General features: G+C 48.3%; 1 protein-coding gene across 3 annotated transcripts in view; it reads right to left on the reverse strand.

Moving 5' to 3' along the window:
- Positions 1–220: 220 nt before the first annotated feature.
- Positions 221–27,274, reverse strand: part of LOC143793456 (rho-related BTB domain-containing protein 2-like) — a 41,339-nt gene continuing 14,285 nt past the window's right edge. For all 3 annotated transcript variants that reach the window (XM_077280442.1, XM_077280443.1, XM_077280441.1), the window contains exons 4-10: positions 14,400–14,585; positions 13,345–14,312; positions 12,509–12,627; positions 10,418–10,568; positions 7,331–7,419; positions 6,814–6,919; positions 221–6,731 (exon numbers count right to left, since the gene is read on the reverse strand). In XM_077280442.1, coding sequence (XP_077136557.1) covers positions 6,556–6,731; positions 6,814–6,919; positions 7,331–7,419; positions 10,418–10,568; positions 12,509–12,627; positions 13,345–14,312; positions 14,400–14,585 — 1,795 coding nt within the window. In that variant the 3' untranslated portion in view covers positions 221–6,555. The remainder of the gene's footprint in view (positions 6,732–6,813; positions 6,920–7,330; positions 7,420–10,417; positions 10,569–12,508; positions 12,628–13,344; positions 14,313–14,399; positions 14,586–27,274) is intronic.

Genomic DNA, 27,274 nt, shown 5'->3' on the forward strand with positions numbered 1-27,274 from the left:
ACAAGAATATAACTACTGTAATACTGCTCCTATGTACAATAATATAACTACTATAATACTGCCCCTTTGTTCTCGAATATAACTACTATAATACTGCTCCTATGTTCTGGAATATAAGTACTATTATACCGCCTGTATTGTTAAGTCTTTCACAGATGTGTGAATCTTCTTGTAGATGGGAGAAGTCATTCTGGCACCATGAAGTACAAGACAAACTACGGCACATGCGGATAAACCATAGAAAAGTTTATTTGTGTTTGCAGGCAGCTGGAGGCAGATCTCTGTTACTATCGATCGTGTAGAAAGGTTGCATCAATAAAAAACAAACAAAATATATTACAAACAGCCCTTATTTTAGGAAAAAAGTTCTTTACCCCCTCAGCTCCACCAGTCATGAGAAGGTGAGGGAGAAGTGACATCCTCCAGCCATGCTCACCCCACATGCCACAGGTCTGCCCCTCACAACACCAGGCGTCATGCAGCACATCCTTCACCCATCCACAGGTTGCCTCTGCGGGGGGCCATGTGAACCACAACACCACAGCAAGCGCTGGACATACAAAGCACCAAACCATCCGTATCTGATGGGGATGCAGAGGAAATAGATTGCACCAACACATCCAATCTGATGGGAGAGACTTCTCGTAGGGACGAGCACTCTCATGCCGTGAAATCAGAGTGATGTGGGCCATTATATTCTGCCCAGTTGGACAGAGTCATGGAGCTCATCATTCAGACCAGTGTGACAAGAGGCACTATATGATCTATTCCTAGATTTCTCCTGAGAAGCGATAGACACGTATAAGGCCATCATCTCAAGTAATGTTGTCATTGTATGCCTTGTGCTCCTCATCACATCTCATGAAAAACACGGGTCCTACCATGCAGTCCGAGGCACAAGAAAGACTACGAAACCTCACATTCAAGAGGCACAGAGCTCATCCCAGGCAGATGCCCAGAGAACACCTGGAGGAGAGTGGAGCAGTCAGGTTGTCCTAACGCCCAAGACTGAGAAATTAAAGCTGAAATCTCATCTACTACTCCACCATACATCACTCTGGGCACACATCGTGGACCAGGGACCAGCCAGTCTGATTGGGACCATTCTACTGCTACTAAGGCAGTACAAGGGGAGGCACAGGATATAATGACTACCTCTACACTCAGCCTGACAAGAGCAACAGGAAAGCGATCCCATCACAACAAGCAGCCTGACGAGGAACAGGAAAGCAATCCCATAACGACACTCAGCCTGACGAGAGGAACAGGAAAGTGATCCCATAACGACAGTCAGCCTGACGAGAGGAACAGGAAAGCGATCCCATAACGACACTCAGCCTGACGAGAGGAACAGGAAAGTGATCCCATAACGACAGTCAGCCTGACGAGAGGAACAGGAAAGCGATCCCATAACGACAGTCAGCCTGACGAGAGGAACAGGAAAGCGATCCCACAACGACACTGAGCCTGACAAGAAGAACAGGAAAGCGATCCCATAACGACACTGAGCCTGACAAGAAGAACAGGAAAGCGATCCCATAACGACACTGAGCCTGATGAGAGGAACAGGAAAACGATCCCATAACGACACTCAGCCTGACGAGAGGAACAGGAAAGTGATCCCATAACAGTCAGCCTGACGAGAGGAGCAGGAAAGCGATCCCACAACGACACTGAGCCTGACGAGAAGAACAGGAAAGCGATCCCATAACAACACTCAGCCTGACGAAAGGACCAGGAAAGCGATCCCATCACAACAAGCAGCCTGACGAGAGGAACAGAAAAGCAATCCCATAACGACATTGAGCCTGACGAGAGGAACAGGAAAGCGATCCCATAACGACAGTCAGCCTGACGAGAGGAACAGGAAAGCGATCCCATAACAACACGGAGTCTGACAAGAGGAACAGGAAAGCCATCCCATAACGACAGTCAGTCTGACGAGAGGAACAGGAAAGCGATCCCATAACGACACTCAGCCTGACGAGAGGAACAGGAAAGCGATCCCATAACGACACTGAGCCTGACGAGAGGAACAGGAAAGCGATCCCATAACGACACTGAGCCTGACGAGAGGAACAGGAAAGCGATCCCATAATGACACTGAGCCTGACGAGAGGAACAGGAAAGCGATCCCATAACAACACTCAGCCTGACGAAAGGACCAGGAAAGCGATCCCATCACAACAAGCAGCCTGATGAGAGGAACAGGAAAGCGATCCCATAACGACACTGAGCCTGACGAGAGGACCAGGAAAGCGATCCCATAACGACACTCAGCCTGACGAGAGGAACAGGAAAGCGATCCCATAACGACAAGCAGCCTGACGAGAGGAACAGGAAAGCGATCCCATAACGACACTCAGCCTGACGAGAGGAACAGGAAAGTGATCCCATAACGACACTCAGCCTGACGAAAGGACTAGGAAAGCGACCCCATAACAACACTCAGCCTGACGAAAGGACCAGGAAAGCGATCCCATCACAACAAGCAGCCTGACGAGAGGAACAGAAAAGCAATCCCATAACGACATTGAGCCTGACGAGAGGAACAGGAAAGCGATCCCATAACGACAGTCAGCCTGACGAGAGGAACAGGAAAGCGATCCCATAACAACACGGAGTCTGACAAGAGGAACAGGAAAGCCATCCCATAACGACAGTCAGTCTGACGAGAGGAACAGGAAAGCGATCCCATAACGACACTCAGCCTGACGAGAGGAACAGGAAAGCGATCCCATAACGACACTGAGCCTGACGAGAGGAACAGGAAAGCGATCCCATAACGACACTGAGCCTGACGAGAGGAACAGGAAAGCGATCCCATAATGACACTGAGCCTGACGAGAGGAACAGGAAAGCGATCCCATAACAACACTCAGCCTGACGAAAGGACCAGGAAAGCGATCCCATCACAACAAGCAGCCTGATGAGAGGAACAGGAAAGCGATCCCATAACGACACTGAGCCTGACGAGAGGACCAGGAAAGCGATCCCATAACGACACTCAGCCTGACGAGAGGAACAGGAAAGCGATCCCATAACGACAAGCAGCCTGACGAGAGGAACAGGAAAGCGATCCCATAACGACACTCAGCCTGACGAGAGGAACAGGAAAGTGATCCCATAACGACACTCAGCCTGACGAAAGGACTAGGAAAGCGACCCCATAACAACACTCAGCCTGACGAAAGGACCAGGAAAGCGATCCCATCACAACAAGCAGCCTGATGAGCGGAATAGGAAAGCGATCCCATAACGACACTCAGCCTGACGAGAGGACCAGGAAAGCGATCCCATAACGACACTCAGCCTGACGAGAGGACCAGGAAAGCGATCCATCCCATAACGACACTCAGCCTGACGAGAGGACCAGGAAAGCGATCCCATAACGACACTCAGCCTGACGAGAGGACCAGGAAAGCGATCCCATAACGACAAGCAGCCTGACGAGAGGAACAGGAAAGCGATCCCATAACGACACTCAGCCTGACGAGAGGACCAGGAAAGCGATCCCATAACGACACTCAGCCTGACGAGAGGAACAGGAAAGTGATCCCATAACGACACTCAGCCTGACGAGAGGAACAGGAAAGCGATCCCATCACAAGCAGCCAGATGAGAGGAAGAGTCCAACACTTACACAACAATCAGTTTGATTAAATGGAACAGCGTTCCAATATTTCTTTTACAGGTCAAGACCCCCAAAACTTGTGTTAGAGCTTAGCCCTGCTCAAATGGATACCAAACCCATCCCATGGCCAAGAGTGGTGCTACTTACTGAGAAAGGCAGACATTTTGTTTTCATAAACTCCAAGGTGGATCAAACTACCCCCACAATGCGATTGTTAGCACAGAGGTGGTGGGGGTCAGTGACATGCAGTCAGGATACACTAGCTGAGCAGAACTAGCAGACAGTGGACCATACCATTCATACAGTCAACAAAGGGTAGCATGTGAGATTGGTGGAGCTCGAGGGGTTGTTTTAACATCCTAGTCAGGAATACAACAGTGACAGGATACTACTTGTCCAGTTCCCATTGGGTTGGTAAAGGCACAAAGGTTGTGAAGCAGGTTAGTTTTTTTTGCAGGACAGGTTTTGTGCTGTAAACATGTGAGATTAGTCGTGAAGGAAGAGCCTCCCTACATGGCTCCCTTCACGACCAGGAGAAGGACCGTGGCTGCTGTTTTGGCATCTTGAGTGAAGGACTGAGGCAATTAGCATATAAAAGTCCAAACGACAATAATAGAAAAAAGTGTTTCATTTTCCTTCCGTGCTGGGAAGTCAGGCTTCTGGTGAGAGTTGTAGCACTGAGGTCGAAGTTTCCCAATGTGTGTGACAAATAGCGGTCGCAGGAACGGGAGTAAAGGCCGAGGCAACTTCTGAAAAAAATCCCACAGATCAAAGATGGTAAAAAAATAAGTTCACTGAAACGTCTCCATCTGATGTTCACAGCATGCTACAATGACACTGGAGTCAGGCCTCCATCACATGGCTGGAGGCCACAGTTGTGGAATCACTTATCATACACAGGACTGTCTTCTCTGTGCTCCAAGACTGGACCATCCAAAAAATACATGGTAATGGCAGGCTGGACCTCAAAGGAGATGTTCACTGGCTGGAGGTCACCATAGATTAGAATCTGATGTATGACTTTGACTAGCAGAATAAAGGCCGAGCAGTCCAGGAAATCTCTACCCTGTCCATGAGAGTCACTAGTGCATCACGTGACATTCTGGATGTAAGGCTGCACGGGGGAGAAGTAAACATTGTGTCGCCAATCTCCTCCACTTCCCACTAAGACCCCAATACAGAATGTGAGAGCTATCATGAAGGGTGCAGCATCATGAAGACAAGTGGTACAGCATCACGAAGAGGGTGGTAGGGCGTGCGGCATCACAAAGAGGGGTGTACGGCGTGCAGCATCACAAAGAGGGGTGGTATGGCAAGTAGCATCACGATGAGGGGTGGTAAGACGTGCAGCATCATGAAGACGAGCAGTACAGCATCACAAAGAGGGTGGTAGGGCATGCAGCATCACGACGAAGGGTGATACGGCATGTGGCATCACGAAGAGGGGTGGTCCAGCGCGTGGCATCACGAAGAGGGGAGGTACGGTGCGTGGCATCACGAAGAGGGGTGGTACAGCATGCGGCATCATAAAGAAGGATGGCATATGGCATGCCGCATCACAATGAGGGGTGGTACGGCGTGCGGCATCATGAGGAGGGGTGGTATGGCGTGCGGCATCATGACGAGGGGTGGTAAGGCGTGCCGCATCACGAAGAGGGGTGGTAAGGCGTGCCGCATCACGAAGAGGGGTGGTATGGCATCACGACGAGGGGTGGTACAGCATGCACCATTACGACCATCGAAGATATGGTGGGTGGCATCATGACAAAGGGTGGTATGACATGGTGTAATGACAAAGGTACAGCATGAGGCGCTACGCTACATTGTATTTGGATGGGTTAGTGTTCATGTCTAAGGTTTGGAATTTCATTATTTTAGCTATTCCCTCCTGTTCTGTAATATCCTATTATAATGTAATTACCACAATTATTGAGCAACACAGTGCAGATACTGAGTGTGCTCCTGAAACGCCACACTCCAGATCAACCCTCGGCATGACGCCACACACCAGACCACCCCTCTGCGTGACGCTATAGACAGGACCACTGCTTGGTAAAAAGTCATGTACTGTACCACCCGTCATTGTGATACCAGTATACTGTATCACCTGTCATCAAGACACCATAATGTGTGCCTATTCTCATAATCGTGGTACCAGTACAGCACGGTCATCACGTGGCCATTAGTGCCGGACACATCCTGCATTATTACAGCCTTGCCATAAGTCCTAGTGGGGCCTCTGCCCGCACAGCTTGAAATGTAAGACCACACTCATTAATACTGAAATCTCACCATACAAAAAAAACGCCAAGCGAGAAATCAATCTCGCAAGAGTACCATGTACCACAGCAAAACCTCCGGTAATGCTCCGAGGTGCCACCATGAGGCGAACCGAATACATGTAATTCATAAAAGATTCAGGAAATGTGGCACAATCCTAAAGTGCATGCACATGCATGTAACACCGCTGCATACATGCAGTAATGCATGTAATGGGGGAAATGTTCTGACCGTGCCAAGGACGTACATGTGAGGCTGTGTGTGGCATGTAACAAGGGAAAGGAGCCTGTTAAGACCATGTGATGGCTCGTGGCCAGGTCACGGCCCCAGGTCTACCCCATCCTCCACTACTGTATCCCCAATCATGGCTAATACTGACAGTGTAACAGGTGCCATCGCTCCAGGCCCCGCACTCCACCAGGGTGAAGGAAATCGCAACCCAACATCTAGAATCCTGGGCAGATGGTCAGTGGTTAGGATATTACTTGTGGTGTCTCCTGGTTTGGAAATTTCCGAGTTGCTAATATCGTCATGGTCTTGTGTGGTCCATGTAGTGCAACAGCAATTCAGAATAAACAAGCCTCAGAATGACAGGAACACGTTCATCTTCTCCACCATGGAAGGCACAGGAGCAGCTGGCCTCAGGAAACAGATGAAGAGGACGAGGGACGCCAGAAGCACCATTTACTCTTGCTGTGCTGCTTACGGATCATCTCCTCTTCACGCTCGCGCTCCTTCTTACAGCGCAGGTAGCGATCTTCCTCCTTCAGGTACCAAACAGGTGGCCAGCGACAGCGCTCAAAGTGGCTCTTGTTACCTGGTGGGGAGAGCAGAGAAAACGTCATTATAGAGCACCAGATGCCCGAACTATCGCTTCTGTACCGCAGTACAACAGTCACCTGGCGACATGTACTTCATGTCCCGGGGGAACTTCCGGCACACAGCATTGTAGTTGGTGCAGATGTAGTGCAGGCACCAGTCCGTTAGCTGCTTGGCGTTGTGAAACTAGAAAAGAAAAAGACAAGGCAGCCGTGAGTCATCCAGGAATGCCTCCATCCACAAGCAGCCGAGGACGGACAACCAAAACGGTTCACCGAAGAAGACGATCTACCATAGACTGCCTACTGAAGATGACCCACCAAGAAAGATGGCTTACTGAAGACGACCCAACAAGGAACAGCCATCTAAAGAAGACCTTCTAAGGAAGATGGCCCACCATAGATGACCGACCAAGGAAGACAGCCCACGAAAAACAGCCCACTGTAGAAGGCGACCTACCAGAGACGGGCACCTAAGATGACCAACCAAGGGAGACTGCCCACTGAAGAAGACCCATCATAGACGGTTCACCAAAGAAGTTGGCCCATCGAAGAAAACGACGACTCACTGAAAAACGGCCCACCGAAGACGACTCACCTGTGCTATGTCCAGATACACGAGAACTTGTCCATCGATATCTGCTCCCTGCACATAGGATTCCAGGAGCTCGTCCACAGCGTGTTGTTCTAGAACAGGACAAAAGTACGTGACAAGTAAAAGACTGCACAGAATAGACCTCCACCCCAGAGAAATTATACAGGGGGTGTATATGTTATATACATTGTGTCTGTGCATAACATTACATGTGTATTATATAGTGTACGTACCCCCACCACCACCATATTCACATCCGTAGACATTAATATGGAGAAAAGTATGTGCCCCCCATATCCACCTCCGGGGGCTTCTCCGTCTTCATCTACATCCATAAACATTCATATGAAGAAAAGTATGTGCCCCCCACATCCACCTCCGGGGGCTTCTCTCTCTCCTCTACATCCAAAAAGTATGTGCCCCCCACCTCCACGGGCTTCTCTCTCTCCTCTACATCCATGGACATTAATATGGAAAAAAGTATGACCCCTCACATCCAGTCATCCCTCTGCAGATATAATAGCTCTACTGTTCTGGGAAGGATTTTTACAAGATTTTTCAGGCAAAACCAAACAAATGAGTTGGAGCATAATACCGGTATATGTGCAATATGTAAGAGAACATTCACACGGTGTCCATTTCACAGAGAAAACCCAAGAACATTTTTTTTGGGGTGGAGGTGTCTGTGGGAATTTTCACCCGTTCAATCACAAAAGCATTTGTGAGATCGAACCCTGATGTTGGGGGGATGCCAGGCTCACAATCTCTGATCTTGGATGGGACTGGGGTCCGGGGTTCTGTGCAGCTGCTCATGTACTTTTTGAGCGGAGTGAGCGTCTGATGCGCTCCTGTCCCACAAAAGACTGCAGCAGGAACCATGTCTCCTCCTGTGATGTTTATGCCGCAGCTCCATTGTCTTCTCCTGTGATGTGCATACTCCAATCCAGGTTTCTTCTGTTGCAAACTCAGCAGTCTGTGTCTCCTGTGTGACGTATAGACAGCAGTCTTGGTGTCTCCTGTGTGCTGTATAGACAGCAGTCTCAGTGTCTCCTATGTCACATGTATATACAGCAGTCTCGTGTGTCTCCTATGTGGCATATACACAGCAGTCTCGTGTGTCTCCTATGTGGCATATACACAGCAGTCTCGGTGTCTCCTATGTGGCGTATACACAGCAATCTCGGTGTCCTATGTGACGTATATACAGAAGTCTCGGTGTCTCCTATATGACGTATAGACAGCAGTCTCGAGGTCTCCTATGTGACGTATATACAGCAGTCTCGGGGTCTCCTATGTGACGTATACACAGCAGTCTCGGTGTCCTATGTGACGTATATACAGAAGTCTCGGTGTCTCCTATGTGACGTATAGACAGTAGTCTCGAGGTCTCCTATGTGACGTATATACAGCAGTCTCGGGGTCTCCTATGTAACATTTAATCAGCAGTCTCAGGGTTTCCTATGTGACGTATATACAGCAGTCTCGGGGTCTATGTAACATTTATACAGCAGTCTCAGGGTCTCCTATGTAACATATATACAGCAGTCTCGGGGTCTCCAATGTGATGTATATACAGCAGTCTCGGGGTCTCCTATGTGACGTATACACAGCAGTCTTGAGGTCTCCTATGTGACATATATACAGCAGTCTCGGGGTCTCCTATGTGACGTATACACAGCAGTCTTGAGGTCTCCTATGTGACATATATACAGCAGTCTCGGGGTCTCCTATGTAACATTTATACAGCAGTCGCAGGGTCTCCTATGTAACATTTATACAGCAGTCTCAGGGTCTCCTATGTGACGTATATACAGCAGTCTCGGGGTCTCCTATGTGATATATACAGCGGTCTCGGGGTCTCCAATGTGATGTATATACAGCAGTGTCGGGGTCTCCTATGTGACGTATATACAGCAGTCTTGGTGTTTCCTGTGTGACATATATACAGCAGTCTCAGGATCTCCTGTGACGTATTTACAGCAGTCTCGAAGTCTCCTATGTGGCGTATATACAGCAGTCTCGGGTCTCCTATGTGATGTATATACAGCAGTTTCTAAGTCTCCTATGTGATGTATATACAGCAGTCTTGGCATTTCCTATGTGACGTATATACAGCAGTCTCTAGGTCTATGTGACGTATATACAGCAGTCTTGGCGTTTCCTGTGTGACGTATATACAGCAGTCTCGGGTCTCCTATGTGACATATATACAGCAGTCTTGGCTTTTCCTGTGTGACGTGTATACAGCAGTCTCTGTGTTTCTTATGTGGTGTATATTGAAGACCTCCCACTTGTTTTATAAATGTAAAGCGACCAGTGATGAGTTTCCCACTGTGAGGAGACCTCCTGGGTCATATACATGTGTTCGGTACACCTTACGGCTGCGAGTTCATTACAAAACTTATCACAAACAGTTGCCTGTGATCGAGGCCAGCGCAAATCTGGAAAAGCAGCTGTAACATCATCCATACCACCTAACATCATGCCTCACCAAGGAGAAGCAGCTACAGATGTCACATTAGGGGGAGTTAATTAAATGTTTCACCAAATAAAACGGGAATTTTCAACCTGATCGTACGACCCCCAAAGGATGCTCTAAATATCCAAATGGCCTCCTGCAGAAAAAAAGGTTCCCCATGATGGAGACTCATTGTAGAGCATGTGCTGCCAGGATGTTTGCATTGATCGTGATCTCATTCTGGAGGTCACATTGATAATCTATAGAGGACGGGGAGCAGCGCGTCCCTCACATGTCATCCCATGTGAAGAGCAAGGACACGGCTCGGTGCAGATGGGGGAGGAAACTCTGCGCCTGTCCTACACAAGACCTGAGGCTCATCCGACTGATCGCACAGCAGGCTGAGGGCGTTCACCACAACCGGCCCTTACTGTTTTTGGGAATTTGTCTTCTTCATTTTTCTTTCGGCTCACACACAAGGATAGTGTCGCGGGACTCGGGGTGGCCTCGCGGGACACTATTATCACAATTTAGTGTGACCCTCAGTAACTGGTGTGACCCAGTGTGTCTATAGTATGCGAACCCTCTTTTTGTCTTAGTCGTGCATGGTCAAGGGCGGCGTGACTGCTCACCGGTCAGGGCCTGCAGGTGAGGAAGACACAGCCGGTTGCTGAGGATCAGGAGGTCCATACAGTCCAGCTCAGGTTTTGGAGAGAAGTGACCCAGATACAAATACTCCAGGACCGCCCGCAGGCAGGAGGATGATGTGCCCGGCAGAGAGACCTGTGGGAGGACAGAGAGCTCCGTGATTATGTCATGGTGGACACTGCTGAATCAATAAGAGTCCACCTAAGTCTCAGATACAGAAGCCACCAGAAAACTCCCAGTGCCCCACAGAGACCACCGGCCACACTGAGAACGAAGAGCCGATTCATCAGAACTATTACGTCAGCATTCTACTCTAACATCTATAGGTCGCAAAATGTTGGCGCAACGCGAAGTTGTGCAAAACTATGCAACAATTGGTGTTTTCATGGAATTTTCACCCAACACCAACAGGGTGGGCAAAGCTGGGGTGGGACGGGGGCGCACACAGATGAGCATGCGGAGGCATGCAGAGGCACACAGGAGCATGCAGCGGCACACAGAGGAGCACGCAGGAGCACACAGATGAGCACACGGAGGCACACAGAGGAGCACATAGGAGTACGCAGGGGCACACAAGTAGGAGCATGCAGAGGCGCATGCAGAAGCACACAGGGGAGCACGCAGGGGCACACAAAGAAGCACATAGGAGTACGCAGGGGCACACAAGTAGGAGCATGCAGAGGCGCATGCAGAAGCACACAAAGGAGCAAGCAGGAGCACACAGAGGAGCACGCAGAAGCACACAGAGGAGCAAGCAGGGGCACACAGAGAAGCACATAGGAGTACGCAGGGGCACGCATAGGCGCATGCAGAAGCACACAAGAGGAGCACGCAGAAGCACACAGAGGAGCACGCAGAAGCACACAGAGGAGCACGCAGAGGCGCATGCAGAAGCACACAGAGGAGCACGCAGAAGCACACAGGAGCACGCAGAAGCACACAGAGCAAGCAGAAGCACACAGAGGAGTACGCAGGGGCACACAGAGGAGCTCACAGGCACACAGAGGAGCACACGAGGAGCACGCAGGGGCACACAAGGAGGAGCACACAGAGGAGCACACAAGGAGGATCACGCAGAAGCACAAGAGGAGCACGCGGTGGCACACGTAATAAAACTACCGGTCATGAATCTGCAGCAAATCTTTCAGCAGAACTCTGATCTCTGCTGCATGCCGCTCAGCTCTCAGGATATTAAGTCTGACTGTACTTTAGTGCTAGAGTGACCTCAGTGCTAAGGGATAAGACACGATGCAACAGAATAGTGAGTGCAGCTCTGGAGGTGACTGGAGGATGACACATAACAGCAGAATAGTGACAGCCGCTCTAGAGGTGACTGGAGGATAAGACACAATGCAACAGAATAGTGAGTGCAGCTCTGGAGGGGACTGGAAAATAAGACATGATTTAACAGCAGAATAGTGACTGCAGCTCTACAGGTGATTGGAGGATAAGACACTATGTAACAGCAGGAGTGTCTGCAGCTCTAGAGATGACTGGAGGGTAACACATGATGTAACAGCAGAATAGTGAGTGCAGCTCTGGAGGTGATAAGAGGATAAGACACGATGCAACAGCAGAATAGTGACTGCAGCTCTGGGGGTGACTGGAGGGTAAGACACGATGTAACAGCAGTATAATGAGTGCAGCTCTGGGGGTGACTGGAGGATAAGACATGATGTAACAAGAGAATAGTGACTGCAGCTCTGGAGGTGACTGGAGGATAAGACATGATGTAACAGCAGAATAGTGACTGCAGCTCTGGGGGTGACTCAGGATCAGACATGATATAACAGCAGAATAGTGAGTGCAGCTCTGGAGGTGACTGGAGCATAAGACACAATGTAACAAGAGAATAGTGACTGCAGCTCTGGAGGATAAGACAGATGTACCAGCAGAATAGTGACTGCCGCTCTGGGGGGTGACTCAGGATCAGATGTGTCTGTCTTCACTGTGTGGAGCTGCATGAATGAGGAGTCCTGAAGGCTGGAGTCATCATTCACATTACCAGACCCTCCCTCGTCTGACAGCAAACACATATCTTCCTAATAATACACACTAAAAGAACAAGATGTTACCCCTCGGGTGCAGCTCTCCCGGAATGAGCCCCGGAACATGGCCACCATCCAGTCACAGTTTGCAATCAGAAGCGGCTTGTGTGCCGGCACAGGCCCATCGTCCACTGTAAACACCACATCTGATGGGAGGACAGAGTCCTATTTAGTGGAGGAGACGACCGCCCCCCCACCCACAGGATTCAATCCAACGGTTCATTCCCCCGGGAATCCAATCTGCCGATCAACCCAATCCCCCCAGGAATCCAATCCCCCCCCTCTTCCCCCCGGGAATCCGATCTTCCGATACCCCCACCTCCCCCGGAACCCATCCCCTGGAAATCCAATAATGCAATCCACCACACATCCTCCAATCCACCCTTACTCCCAGAATCCAATCTTCTGATCCACCCGACGGGAATCCAATCCTCCGATGCACACCCTACCCCCCCAGGAATCCAATCGTCCCCCAGCAACCCAATTCTCCAATCCTACCTCCTTCACCCTGGACTCCGATCCACCCCACATTCCACCTGGAAATCCACCCCATACTTCCCTCTGGAAATCCAATAATCTAATATTGCGATGCACCTTACCCCCCCAGGAACCCAGTCCTCCAATCCACCCCCAAGAACCCAATCCTCCGATCAACCCATTCCCCCCTAAAAATCCAAATCCTCCAATCTACCCCATTGGAACCCACCTGAAAATCCAAAATCCCCCCTCCCCCGAGACTCCAATCCTCCCAAGCAACCCCCTCGGAACCCAATCTTTCTATCCATCCCCGGGAAATGCAATACTCCCTCGCCCTGGGATTAAATCCTCCAATCCACTCCCCTCTTCCATGATGAAGTCCATACCAGAGAAGAGACCTCGATTCAGACACTCCCGGATCCGGTTCGATCTCCTGACATGAAAGGCTTTTGTGATCTCCTGATTCATGAAGCCTTCTTTATTCAGCAGGTTGGAGACCATCATACGAAGATCAAAGACCTCTAGGGCCTCTGCTATGGTGGCGATCTGCATGAGCTCTGCCCTGCTCTGGTCCAGGTGTCCTGTATACAAGTACTCCAGTACTGCCCGCAGCGGCTGCTCCTGAATCAAAGCATCCATCCGGACAACCATCATTGGCCTCCTGCGATGCGTTAGTGGATCGTCTACAATATCTATCTGTACGCCAATGAAGCCTCTGCCCCAATCTGATAACTTCCTACCCCAACCAAGAGGCGTACTTTCCCCACTGTCCACATCAATACCACTATCATCATCCTTGCCTGGAGTCCTAACAGAAAACAGATGCCCAATTAAGGCCTCATGATTCTCATCCTCAATGATGTTCCTGGTCCATAAAGGTTCAGTCACCCTTGAACTCCGACATGTTGCTGTCACATCAATCATCTCTGCAGGAAGCAATTCCAACGTGAAGAGGTCGTAAAATTTGGAGCAGGCAGTGGCCAGATAAACCTTATGGGCAAAGATCTTCTGTCCACTCAGCAGCAGGAACACCACATCAGCACATAGTGGAGTGGAGAACAAGGCCGCCAGGCCTTGGCCATTACACTGTGGGGTATCTGGGAAGTGAATGATGGGTGGTGGCGGCTTTGGAGGTAAGAACGGGGCTTGGAGCAATGGATGTTGAACTTTCTTCAGATGAGACTTCCAAAACTGCAAGTGTCTTCTGGAAATGAGGGCAGCTCGGATGGCACTGTCGAAGACGTCCTTCACCCCAAACTGTGCCACCACGCTGGTTTCATAGTAGGGAATGCCCAGCTCCTTGGCCACCTCGTGACCCTTCTCTGGAGACAGGATATCAGTCGGCTTTATAGGTCTAAGACAAAACGCACAAGTAAAAAGTGTTAAGATTTGGACAGTGGGTAATGGATGTCAGGTAATGGATGTCAGCCAAATCACTCACTTGGCTAGGGGGCGACGGGCTCTATTCACAGCATCCAAATCAGCATATCTCAGGTCCAGCTGACATCCCACAAGAACCACGGGTGTCCGGGGGCAAAAGTGTTTGATTTCCGGAAGCCACATGCTCTGGACGTGATGCAGAGAATGAGGGTTAGCCAACGAGAAGCAAAGCACCACCACATCTGACCTGCGAGGAGACAACTGACCATCAGGGCAAGAAATGTCCGAGTATCAATGTGAATACCACTCCTCACACGTAAACAAATCTCCATCCATTCCCATCCGCCCTCTCAAATTCACATGTAGCTCATCCACAAGTTCTCCCCGCAAAAGTCTCCCTTTTGTGACCTCCCTGCGCGACAAGACAACCTAAGATATTCAGGCCAAGAAACAACGCCTGAATATCAACGTGTGGAAACCACCCTTCACAAGTCTCCATCTGTACTCAACCATCTTCTCACATGTACCTCCTCCACATGCCTCCCAGTAGGAGATGGTAATATCCTACCATGGCCAATACACAGTATGCAATGCTGTACAGTGGAGTAGTCTGGTTTGTAATCACAACAGTCCTCAATACAGCAGATATCCGCAGAGGAGGCTATGACCCAAGTCAGAATGTGACTGAGAAAGCCACCATGTCATGTGCAGTACAGAAGCCAGGACAGCATTGTGTGGGGCCCATGCAGTATGACGAACCAGAGGTGGCGGTGGCAGGAGCTTTGTACATGGATGGGTCCCGAGAGGAGTCATGTCAGAAAAGCACCTCCTAACAAAAAAACTTCAAGCACTTCACAAAACGTCAGAGCTTTATAGATACTCACAAGAGAGGGTGGATTTTCATGGTGTGAAAAAGTATTTGCCCCCTTCCTGATTTCCTATTCTTTTGCATGTTTGTCACACTTAAATGTTTCCGACCATCAAATGTAAATATTAGACAAAGATAGCACAAGTAATCACAGAATGCAGTTAATAAATGAAGGTCTACAACCAAAATTGGCTCTAAGGGATGTAGACTTTTCCATCACGGAGATCCGGTTACGTAGATATTATTGTGTTCTATTAGAGATCTTCTTGCTCGTCAGTTCATCCTCAGGAATCAATGTTACATTCAGAGACAGTAAGCAGAGGAAGACGAACAGGCTGGATCTTATGTATACCGTACATAAGGCCAAACCCAAGATTAGAAATCAAGGAACTCGATCATTGTTCTTCCAGCCAATAGTCCCATTGTGTGGATAGGGATAGTAGACCCAATGGAACCATCACCACAGGGGGTCTCACATGCAGTCTCAGCTGAGGGGCTTCTGGAATATTCTTCATTCCTTGAGCTAAAAGCAAATGTTTAAGGAGAGGGAGGAAAAGAAGCCACACAGTCAGTTAGGGAGTTGGTGCAGTGACGTTGAGGGGAGATCTAGGCTGAGGTCCTGGAGCTATGGATGGATGGCCTATGGAAATCAGTTGCCGACTGTGCTGGATCCTCCTGCTACGGTTGAGGGATCTGCAGTCTGGTTTTCACAAACGTTAATGATTTTTTTTTCCCCGGGTACATGGAAGTCGGTTCTGTTGTTATCTGGAGGAGCCTGGACTGTGACTACAGACTATACTGGCGAGAGATATGAAATCTGTGGGCCAACCAAAAGTTGGAAGACAGCGAGTATCACCTGGTACGTGGGCAGTGGGACTACCGGCCCTAGGGAGGGGATCTTTTAGACTGGGGACATTGTATTTTGGCCATATACCTGAATTTGTTGTAAAACCATGGAAGTAAAAAAAAAATAAATAAATAAATACACTGATCAAAAAAATAAAGGAAACACTAAAATCCCACATCCTAGATATCACTGAAAGAAATATTCCACTTGTAAATCTTTATTCATTACATAGTGGAATGTGTTGCAAACAATAAAACCTAAAAATGACCAACGTAAATCACAACTAATATCCCACGGATGTCTGGAGTTGGAATGATGCTCAAAATCAAAGTGGAAAGTAGGAATTAGTCCTACCGGTAATAGTGTTTCCAGGAGTCCATCATGACAGCACCACCAGGAGGTTGTCCTTCTTATCCTTGATAGGGAGAGGAAACACAGAAGAGGTTAAATAGCCCCTCCCCACCTCCACCCCTCAGTGATTTTTTTCAAGTACCACACCAGGATGGATGCAACTCTTTTATTGAAATTCCTCTCTACACATGTTTACATCACATATCAGACAGGAACTCAAGGGAGGGTATATAAGGGGTGCTGTCATGATGGACTCCTGGAAACACTATTACCGGTAGGACTAATTTCTACTTTCCAGGACGTCCCTCCTGACAGCACCACCAGGAGAAATACCAAATAACTATTTTTTTAGGGCGGGATTACAGCTTGGAGGACTTTCCTCCCAAATGTAGTTTGTTGGTTTACTGTTACGTCTAACTTATAATGTCTACAAAAGGTATTTGATCTCGACCATGTTGCAGCTTTGCATATTTGGTCCATAGAAGCCCCAGCGCTTTCTGCCCATGAGGCTGAGATTGCTCTCAGCGAATGTGCCTTGAGGCTTTCTGGAGGGGTTCTTCCTGCCGAGATGTAGGCTGCCGTGATGGTAGATTTAATCCATCTTGCTAGAGTAGCTTTGGATGCTTTCTTCCCTTTATTCTTTCCGGCCATCTGGATGAAGAGGTTGGAGTCAATTCTCCAACCATTTGTGATCTCCAAGTAGTGTAGAATTGTCCTTTTTACATCTGGAGCGTGAAGAGAACGCTCTTTGGCATTACTGAAGTTTTGGCAAATTTAGGCAGAACAATTTCTTGACTTCTGTGGAAGTCAGAGACTACTTTAGGAAGGAACCCGGGATCTAGTTTAAGGATGATAGTGTCATCCTGGACCTTTAAGTATGAATCTTTAATAAAGATTGGATCTCACCAATACGTCGCGCTGACGTTATTGCCACTAGGAAGAGAGCTTTAAAAGTTACAGCTCTCAAGTCTGCTTGAGCTAGTGGCTCATATGGTTCCTTACAGAGTTCATTCAAGACCAGGTTTACATCCCAGGGAGGCACTGAACTGCGAATTGTAGGTCTAAAGGTACCTTCACACGAAGCGACGCTGCAGCGATAGCGACAACGATGCCGATCGCTGCAGCGTCGCTGTTTGATCGCTGGAGAGCTGTCACACAGACCGCTCTCCAGCGACCAACGATGCCGAGGTCCCCGGGTAACCAGGGTAAACATCGGGTTGCTAAGCGCAGGGCCGCACTTAGTAACCCGATGTTTACCCTGGTTACCAGCGTAAAAGTAAAAAAAACAAACAGTACATGCTCACCTGCGCGTCCCCCAGCGTCTGCTTCCTGACACTGACTGAGCTCCGGCCCTAACAGCAGAGCGGTGACGTCACCGCTGTGCTTTCACTTTCACTTTAGGGCCGGTGCTCAGTAAGTCTCAGGAAGCAGATGCTGGGGGACGCGCATGTGAGCATGTACTGTTTGTTTTTTTTACTTTTACGCTGGTAACCAGGGTAAACATCGGGTTACTAAGCGCAGCCCTGCGCTTGGTAACCCGATGTTTACCCTGGTTACCAGTGTAAAACATCGCTGGTATCGTTGCTTTTGCTTTCAAACACAACGATACACAGCGATCGGACGACCAAATAAAGTTCTGGACTTTATTCAGCGACCAGCGACATCACAGCAGGATCCTGATCGCTGCTGCGTGTCAAACGAAACGATATCGCTAGCCAGGACGCTGCAACGTCACGGATCGCTAGCGATGTCGTTTCGTGTGAAGGTACCTTAAGTCTCTGAATGGCCTTGACAAACCTCATTATCCATGGATGAGAGGCTAGCTGGAAGTCATAGAAGGAGCTGAGGGCTGAGATCTGTACCTTCAATGTACTAGGCCTTAGTCCTTTATCAAACCCCGACTGGAGAAAGTCTAGAATTTTTGGAATATCTGGACCCTGAGAGACCGATACAGGAACTGTACTCTGAGAGCAGAACTTCTTCCATATCTTCCTGTATATTGCAGCAGTTACAGGTTTCCTACTATTTGGATAGTGGCAATGACTGGCTCCGAGAGGCCTTTTGATCTTAGGATCTCTTTCTCAGGATCCATGCTGTTAGTTGTAGTAGACCCGGGTTTTGATGGACTAGGGGGCCTTGAGATAAAAGGTCCGGTACTGCTGGTAGATGGATTGGATCCTCCAAGGACATCCATTTCAGTAGAGGAAACCAGCTCTTTTGGGCCAGTATGGGACTATCAAGATAACTGATGTCTGGCTCTCCTGAATCTTCCTCAATACCCTTGGTATTAGGGACAACGGAGGAAAGGCGTAAGCCAACTTCATGTCCCAGTTTTGAGCCAGTGCATCTATTCCTGATGGTCTGTCTCGTGGGTTTAGCAAAAAGAATCTTTCTGTCTTTGCATTCTTCCTTGAGGCGAATAAATCTACTTCTGGGAAGCCCCAACGTTGGGTTATTTGGAGGAAGATTTCCTCATTTAAGGACCATTCTGTGGGACATAATCTCTGTCTGCTTAGGAAGTCAGCTACCTGGTTTTTGGTGCCTTTCAGGTGAACTGCCGTTATTGATCTGTCTGTTCTGCCCAGGAGAATATTGTATCTGATAGGTCCTGTAAGTGACGATGTTTTGGATCTCCTTGGTGAAGTAGAAAGGCTACTGTCGAGTTGTCTGAAAAGACACGGATGTGGTCTTTTAATTTTTTCTGGAATGTCCTTAAGGCTTCCCAGACTGCCCTGAGTTCCCTGTAATTTGAAGACCTGCTTTGTATTGATGCAGGCCAAGTCCCCTGAGAGTAGTTCTCTTCTATGTGGGCTCCCCAGCCGCTGCGGCTTGCATCCGTAGTGATGCTTATACACAGAGATGTTCTCCAAGGCCTTCCTTTCTCGAGATTTTTTGTTATGGTCCACCATGACAGTGAACTTTTTGTATCTAGGGATAAGCGCACTTTGTTGTCCAGGGTTACATCCCTGCTGTCCCAAAGTGAGAGAATTTCTTGCTGCAGGGGTCTTGAGTGATATTGACTCCACTGAACGCTGGAAATGCAAGATGTCATTAAGCCCAGTACCCGCATGGCCTTTCTTATGGATGTCCGCTTCTGCTTCTATAATGTTAGGATTTCTTTTTTTAATGATTCCTGCTTGTGATGCGGGAGGTACGTATGTTCCTGGACTGAGTCTAGGATTACTTCGAGAAATAATTTTCTTGTTTCGGGTCTGAGGTTTGACTTCTTGAAGTTTATAAGCCATCCTAGCCTTCCCTCTGTTGTGGAGAGTCTGCTATGAGTAGGATGTCGTCCAGATAAGGGACGATGAGTATCCCTTTTTCTCTCAAGAAAGCCATCACCTCTGCCATAAGTTTGGTGAATATTCTGGGAGCAGACGAGAGGCCGAATGGCAGACACGTGAACTGATAATGTAGAATCTGACCTTGGTTTCTTATGGCAAATCTGAGATACTGTTGGTGTGCGGCAAAGATGGGAACCTGGTAATAGGCACTTATTAGATCTAATGTGCTCATTACTGATCCTCTCTGGATCAGAGGTATTACAGATTTGAGGGATTCCATTTTGAACTGCTTGTAAGCAACTGACAGATTTAAAGGTTTCAAGTTTATAATCGTACGGTATTCTCCGCTTGGTTTTTTTTATGGAGAACAGACTCGAATAGTGTCCTTTGAACCTCTGGGCATGGGGTACTGGAATGATATGTTTTATTTGGATAAGTTCCTGAATATCCTTTAGAAGGTCTCTGATGAACCGATAATGACTGGGTTTGAGTTAGACAAAATCTTTTGGGAGGTGTTTGGCTGAATTCTATTTTGCACCCCCGTTCTATCAAACTTAAGATCCATGAGTTTTGAGTGATGTTTTCCCAACCGTGTAGGAAGTACTGAAGCCTTCCACCCACTAAGTTGGCGTCATTGTTTGTTAGTTCTTGATTTCTGGTCCTGAAAGTTACCCTTGCCTCTACCCCCTTTCAGGTAGCTCCATCTTCCACCTTTCCCTCTATAGTCTTGCCTGGGATGGGATCGAGTCCTACGAAAGGACGGCGTATTCTTTGGTTTTTCTTCAGGAAAACCCTTTTTCTTATCTGCTGCTATTTCAAGCAATTCGTCCAATACTGGACCGAAGACATGAAGGCCAGAGAAGGGTATTGAAGACAGTTTGTTTTTTGACTGCGTATCACCAGACCATGATCTGTGCCATAGAGCTCTTCTTTTCTTCATTAGATAAAGCGTTGTTTCTCGCAGCGAACAGCACCGATTCTGCCGAAGCATCGGCCATAAAGTCTGTTGCCATCCTCAGGAGTGGTAAAGACTTCAGGATTTCCTCTCTGGGAGTTTTATTGTTAATCTGGGTCTCTAATTTTTCTACCCACAGCGACATTGATCTGGCAACTGAGGTGGCCGCAATATTTGTCTTCATGATGGCGGCTGAAGATTCCCAGGCCTTTTTGAGATCTTCTGATCTTTTGTCCATAGGGTCTTTGAGACCCGAGGAATCCTCAAATGGAATGGCGGTCTTTTTTGAGACTTTGGCTACAGGTATATCCACTTTAGGCACGGATTCCCAAACTTTGGTCTCATCTGGATCAAAAGGCAGACGATATTTAAAATCTCTTGGGACTACCAATTACTTTCCTAGAAAACTACTTCCCGAAGGAAAAACGATGTACTCGTCCATTAGTAAAAATTACAAAACTTTATTCAAGATATAAAATTACATGAAAAGATATTCACCAGGTGTTAGTCAGTTATTAATCTATAACAATTTCTTTCCTACATCGCCCCATTCTTCCAAGATCATTTCTTGAATATGGTGATTCACGGGAAACACTCTGTTTCTGCGAGCTCGGAGCCCAACAAACATTTCATCTTGGACCGTAAGGGGTTCCGTGGCCTCTTCTACCTTCATTGTATTTCTGACGGCCTGTAGTAGTGTATCTGTGTGCTCAGAAGAGAATAGATATCTCTTTCTTTCTTCTGGGAGGATATTTGAAGAGCATTCTCCCTCCATGGAGTCAGATACGGAGTAAGCTGAAAGCTCACCCTCTTCTGAAGTAAGATCCTGTTCCCACCTAGGTTTCTTAGGGCGGGGAGATTCGACTGGCATCAATGCTGATACTGTGGACTGTATTTCCTCTCTGATCATAGTTTTTATACTATCCAGTTCTTTAAGCAGTCCTGCCATACAGCCATCACACACTTTCTTCGTATGCCCCTCTGGTAGTCTATTAGAGCATAGAGGGCATTTACTCGTCTTGTGTCTTTGGGCTGTTGCTGGACGCCTCCTTATCCTGAAATAGATACGGAGAAGCCCTATAGCTCGTGTGTGATTTGTAAATGTGAGACAATCCCCTTATGTATAACTTACATGATCAGGGGCGAGCTCTGAGGACTGGATCTGTAGATGATTTGCACCCTCCATCTCTCTAGGACCAGTGTGCTGTCAGATGTGTGAGGTTAAATAGATTATCTTACCTGTCTTCAAATCATCTGACTCGTCCTCCTTCCGAGCTCAGCTGCAGGTGATCACTGCGGGTTCCTGGAACGCCCACTAACTCATGGGCGGGAATCCCATCCCCCGGCTGCATAGCACAGCCCGAGGCTTGTCTCTCGGCGTCCCTGTCGATAGCCGCGAGGTTCAGGCCGCCCAGGAACGCCACCGGAAGTCAGCGCCATAGTTGATGAGGCACGCTTGGTGCAGCGCGCCCGACGCGGCGCACCCGGATGACGCGGCGCACCCCGATGATGCAGCACGCCCCGATGACTCGGTGCGACAGAGGCATTACCCGCAGGGAAACGCGGCGCGCTCACTGGCGCGCTTAGGTACGATCACCGCCAGCATCCAGGTGCAGCTAGAGGCGCAGAGCCCTCTGGAGAGGGATGCACCGAAGACAGGAGCACAGAGCTCAACCAGTGCTGAGGGACCTCCCTCGGTATCAGCGCTATCATGCGGAGTTACCGTTCTCCGCTCACTCAGAGCCCTCAAGAGAGGGATGAGGCCGCTCCGGGAGCCCTGCTCGACCGGCTATTGGAATCTTCAGCACGGTAAGCCGTGCCAACGCTCCTCTGCGTCTGTCTCTGATAGGGACAGGAAAAACACTGAGGGGTGGAGGTGGGGAGGGGCTATTTAACCTCTTCTGTGTTTCCTGTGTTTCAAGGATAAGGACAACCTCCTGGTGGTGCTGTCAGGAGGGACGTCCTGGAAAATGAAGTTACAGGCTGATCCAACTTCAGTGGAAATGCCTCAAGACAAGGAAATGATGCTCAGTAGTGTGTGGCCTCCACGTGCCTGTATGACCTCCCTACAACGCCTGGGCATGCTCCTGATGAGGCGGCGGATGGTTTCCTGAGGGATCTCCTCCCAGACCTGGACTAAAGCATCCAACTCCTGGACAGTGTGGTGCAACGTGACGTTGGTGGATGGTGCGAGACATGATGTCCCAGATGTGCTCAATCGGATTCAGGTCTGGGGAACGGGCGGGCCAGTCCATAGCTTCAATGTCTTCATTGTGCAGGAACTGCTGACACACTCCAACCACATGAGGTCTGGATTTGTCCTGCATTAGGAGGAACCCAGGGCCAACCGCACCAGCATATGGTCTCACAAGGGGTCTGAGGATCTCATTTCGGTACCCAATGGCAGTCAGGCTACCCAAGGCGAGCACATGGAGGGCTGTGTGGCCCTCCAAAGAAATGCCACCCCTCACCATTACTGACCCACTGCCAAACTGGTCATGCTGAAGGATGTTGCAGGCAGCAGATCACTGTGTCACATGTGCTCAGTGTGAACCTGCTTTCATCTGTGAAGAGCACAGGGCGCCAGTGGCAAATTTGCCAATCCTGGTGTTCTGTGGCAAATGCGAAGCATCCTGCACGGTGTTGGGCTGTGAGCACAGGCCCCATCTGTGGATGTCGGGCACTCAGACCATCCTCATGGAGTCAGTTTCTAACCGTTTGTGCAGACACATGCACATTTGTGGCCTGCTGGAGGTCATTTTGCAGGGCTCAGGCAGTGCTCCTCCTGTTCCTCCTTGCACAAAGGCTGAGGTAGCGGTCCTGCTGCTGGGTTGTTGCCCTCCTACGGCCCCCTCCATGTCTCCTGGTGTACTGGCCTGTCTCCTGGTAGTATCTCCAGCCTCTGGACACTACGCTGACAGACACAGCAAACCTTCTTGCCACAGCTCGCATTGATGTGCCATCTTGGATGAGCTGCACTACCTGAGCCACCTGTGTGGGATGTAGAGTCCGTCTCATGCTACCACGAGTGTGAATGCACAACCAACATTCAAAAGTGACAAAAACATAAGCCAGAAAGCATTGGTACTGAGATGTGGTCCCCATCTGCAGAACCACTCCTTTATTGAGGGGATCTTGATAATTGCCAATAATTTCCATGTGTTGTCTATTCCATTTGCACAACAGCATGTGAAATTGATTGTCAATGCTCTATTAATTGGCCTCCCCGTTACTCGACTTTCTCCTCTCCAGTCCATCCTTAATGCAGCAGCCAGGGTTGTCTATATAGCTAATCGTTACTCAGATGCATCCGCTCTTCACCAGTCGTTACACTGGCTGCCCATTCATTACAGGATACAATTCAAAGTACTTGTTCTCACCCACAAAGCTCTCCACAGTGCGGCCCCCCTTACATCTCCTCCCTTATTTCTGTCTATCGGCCTAACCGACCGCTGCGCTCTGCAAATGACTTTGGACTAACCTCGGCATTAATCCGTACCTCCACTCCAAGACTTCTCCCGTGCTGCGCCAATCCTCTGGAATGCCAATCCTCTGGAATGCTCTACCCCAAGATATTAGGACCATCCACAATTTGCATAGTTTTAGGCTCTCCCTCAAAACACATTTGTTCAGAGCTGCCTACCACATTAACTAATCAAGGTCATTTTATGTTTGTGTGTGTGTAGCCCATTCACTATCTCCATCTACCCCCACCCCCTGAAGATGGCTGGACCATCATTGTAAATACACACCTGTACTTTGTATCTCCCCACCTCATTGTAGATTGTAAGCTCTCACGAGCAGGGGCGGCTTAATTTTGCTTTATTATTGTATTGCTAACATTGTTACCTATGATTGTTGTTTGAAACTGTTAAATTGTAATGCGCTGCGGAATATGTTGGCGCTATATAAAGATTATTATTATTGTCAATCAGTGTTGCTTCCTATGTGGACAGTTTGATTTCACAGAAGTTTGATTTACTTGGAGTTATATTCTTAAGTGTTCCCTTTATTTTTTTGAGCAGTGTAGTTGTATCATTAACCTGCCTAGGTGATTATTACAACCCACAACCTCAGATCTTCACATCACCTTTCACAAAGATTTAAGTTCTCAGGCATAGAAAAAGTGTCCTCACAATCAGCATGCCTAACAAATGGCCTCATGAGTCTGAGCTATATCTTAGTTATCTCATAATAGAATGCCTTCATCCAGACCAGAAGACAGCACGACCCTTCTTTCCTCAATATTAGTGATGAGCACGCTCGGGTGGTCTCCGAGTATTTGTAAGTGCTTGGAGATTTAGTGTTCGTTGCCTCAGCTACATGATTTACAGCTGCTAGCCAGCCTGAGTACATGTGGGGTTTGCCTAGTTGCCAGGGAATCTCTACACGTAATCAAGCTGGATAGTAGCTGTAAATCATGCAGCTGAGGCGAAGAAAACTAAATCTCTGAGCAGTTACAAATACTCGGAGATCACCCGAGCAATGAGTACACTCGCTCATCACTACTCAATATCCATCATCCATACTTACACCAGTAACTCACCACCACTCTGATCTCCACATGACCGAACCTTCCAGTAAATATTGGCGCCATGCCTTCATCTAGGTTTACATTATATACGATACGCTTTATTATTATCTAGGGAAATTATGGTACATGGATAGAATATATATATATATATATATATATATATATATATATATATATATATATAAACACACACACACACACACAGTGATTCTAGCCGCAGTTCTTTGCTCCTACAATGTTATTTTGCCTTGATTTTTCTCATTTTCTGATCTTGCTCTTTATTACTTTTTATATTTTTGTTTTTGATAATTACTGTGTAACTGATGAAGCTCCAATGACGAGACGCTTTGTACACTATCTTCACGCTGTAAATAAATCCACTGAACTGAGCGCCGGATTCTCGAACTTTTTATGTATAACGGGTTGGGACCCTACCCGTGCACCAAGTAATAATACAGGAGTGCCGTCCGTCTTCCTTAAAGTGCCCCTGTGATCAGGATTGTGCTCAGTGACTACAGACAGTGTCAGGTCAGCTCCGTTATACTGATTACACTGATACCTGTGATCAGGATTGTGCTCAGTGACTACAGACAGTGTCAGGTCGGTGCCGTTATACTGATTACACTGATACCTGTGATCAGGATTGTGCTCAGTGACTACAGACAGTGTCAGGTCGGTGCTGTTATACTGATTACACTGATACCTGTGATCAGGATTGTGCTCAGTGACTACAGACAGTGTCAGGTCGGTGCCGTTATACTGATTACACTGATACCTGTGATCAGGATTGTGCTCAGTGACTACAGACAGTGTCAGGTCGGTGCCGTTATACTGATTACACTGATACCTGTGATCAGGATTGTGCTCAGTGACTACAGACAGTGTCAGGTCGGTGCCGTTATACTGATTACACTGATACCTGTGATCAGGATTGTGCTCAGTGACTACAGACAGTGTCAGGTCCGTGCTGTTATACTCATACCTGTGATCAGGATTGTGCTCAGTGACTACAGACAGTGTCAGGTCGGTGCTGTTATACTGATTACACTGATACCTGTGATCAGGATTGTGCTCAATGACTACAGACAGTGTCAGGTCGGTGCTGTTATACTGATTACACTGATACCTGTGATCAGGATTGTGCTCAGTGACTACAGTGTCAGGTCGGTGCCGTTATACTGATTACACTGATACCTGTGATCAGGATTGTGCTCAGTGACTACAGACAGTGTCAGGTCGGTGCCGTTATACTGATTACAATGACACCTGGGGATGAAATCCGTCTTGTGGTTGTTGTGTAATCTTTATTTTCAGTTTTGAGTTACTGATATGCCCTTGCTCCGGGGCGGGTGCCATAACAAACCTGCTAAGAGATGGCCGCCCACCAAAACTGTCAGCCCGGGCAAGGAGGACATTAATCAGAGAGGTAACAGAGACCAAAGGTAAGCCTGAACGAGCTGCAGAGTTCCCAAGTAGAGACTGGAATATCTATCTGTACGACCACAGTAAGACTCCATAAAGACAAGTGGAAGACTCCCCACATGTATGGAGGAAAGTGCTTGAGTCAGGTAAGACAAAAACTGAACTTTTTCTGCATCAAAGTAAACGTCATGTCTGGCGCCAAACCAACACAGCTCATCATCAGAGATGAGAGAATTTGTTTGGGTCCCTCCTTAGTCAGCAAGCTAAAACGCTTACCAAATAAGCTGCAGAGGGAACCCGGATACGTGGAGCATGCCGGCTGATCAGCTGTTCGGCTCTGTAGCTGCAATTGTTGCGGCTGTGCAACAGGCACAACACATCAATGGAGAGCCCAACACACAGGCTCTCCATGCATGTTTTGAGACAGTGTAACAGCCACAACACATGCAGCTGCGGAGCCGAAAAGTCAGCGCGCTCCACGTATCCGGGTTCCCTAAGGCTACGTTCACATTTGCGTTGTTGGGCGCAGCGTCGTCGATGGATACCGACGCATGCGTCATGCGCCCCTATCTAACATGGGGGCGCATGGACATGCGCCGGTATGCGTTGTAATGCGTTTTACGACGCATGCATCATATTGACGCACAAGACAGGGCGCAGAGGACGCTACTTGTA

This window comes from Ranitomeya variabilis, chromosome 1, assembly GCF_051348905.1.
Source record: "Ranitomeya variabilis isolate aRanVar5 chromosome 1, aRanVar5.hap1, whole genome shotgun sequence".
NCBI classification, from domain to species: Eukaryota; Metazoa; Chordata; class Amphibia; order Anura; family Dendrobatidae; genus Ranitomeya; species Ranitomeya variabilis.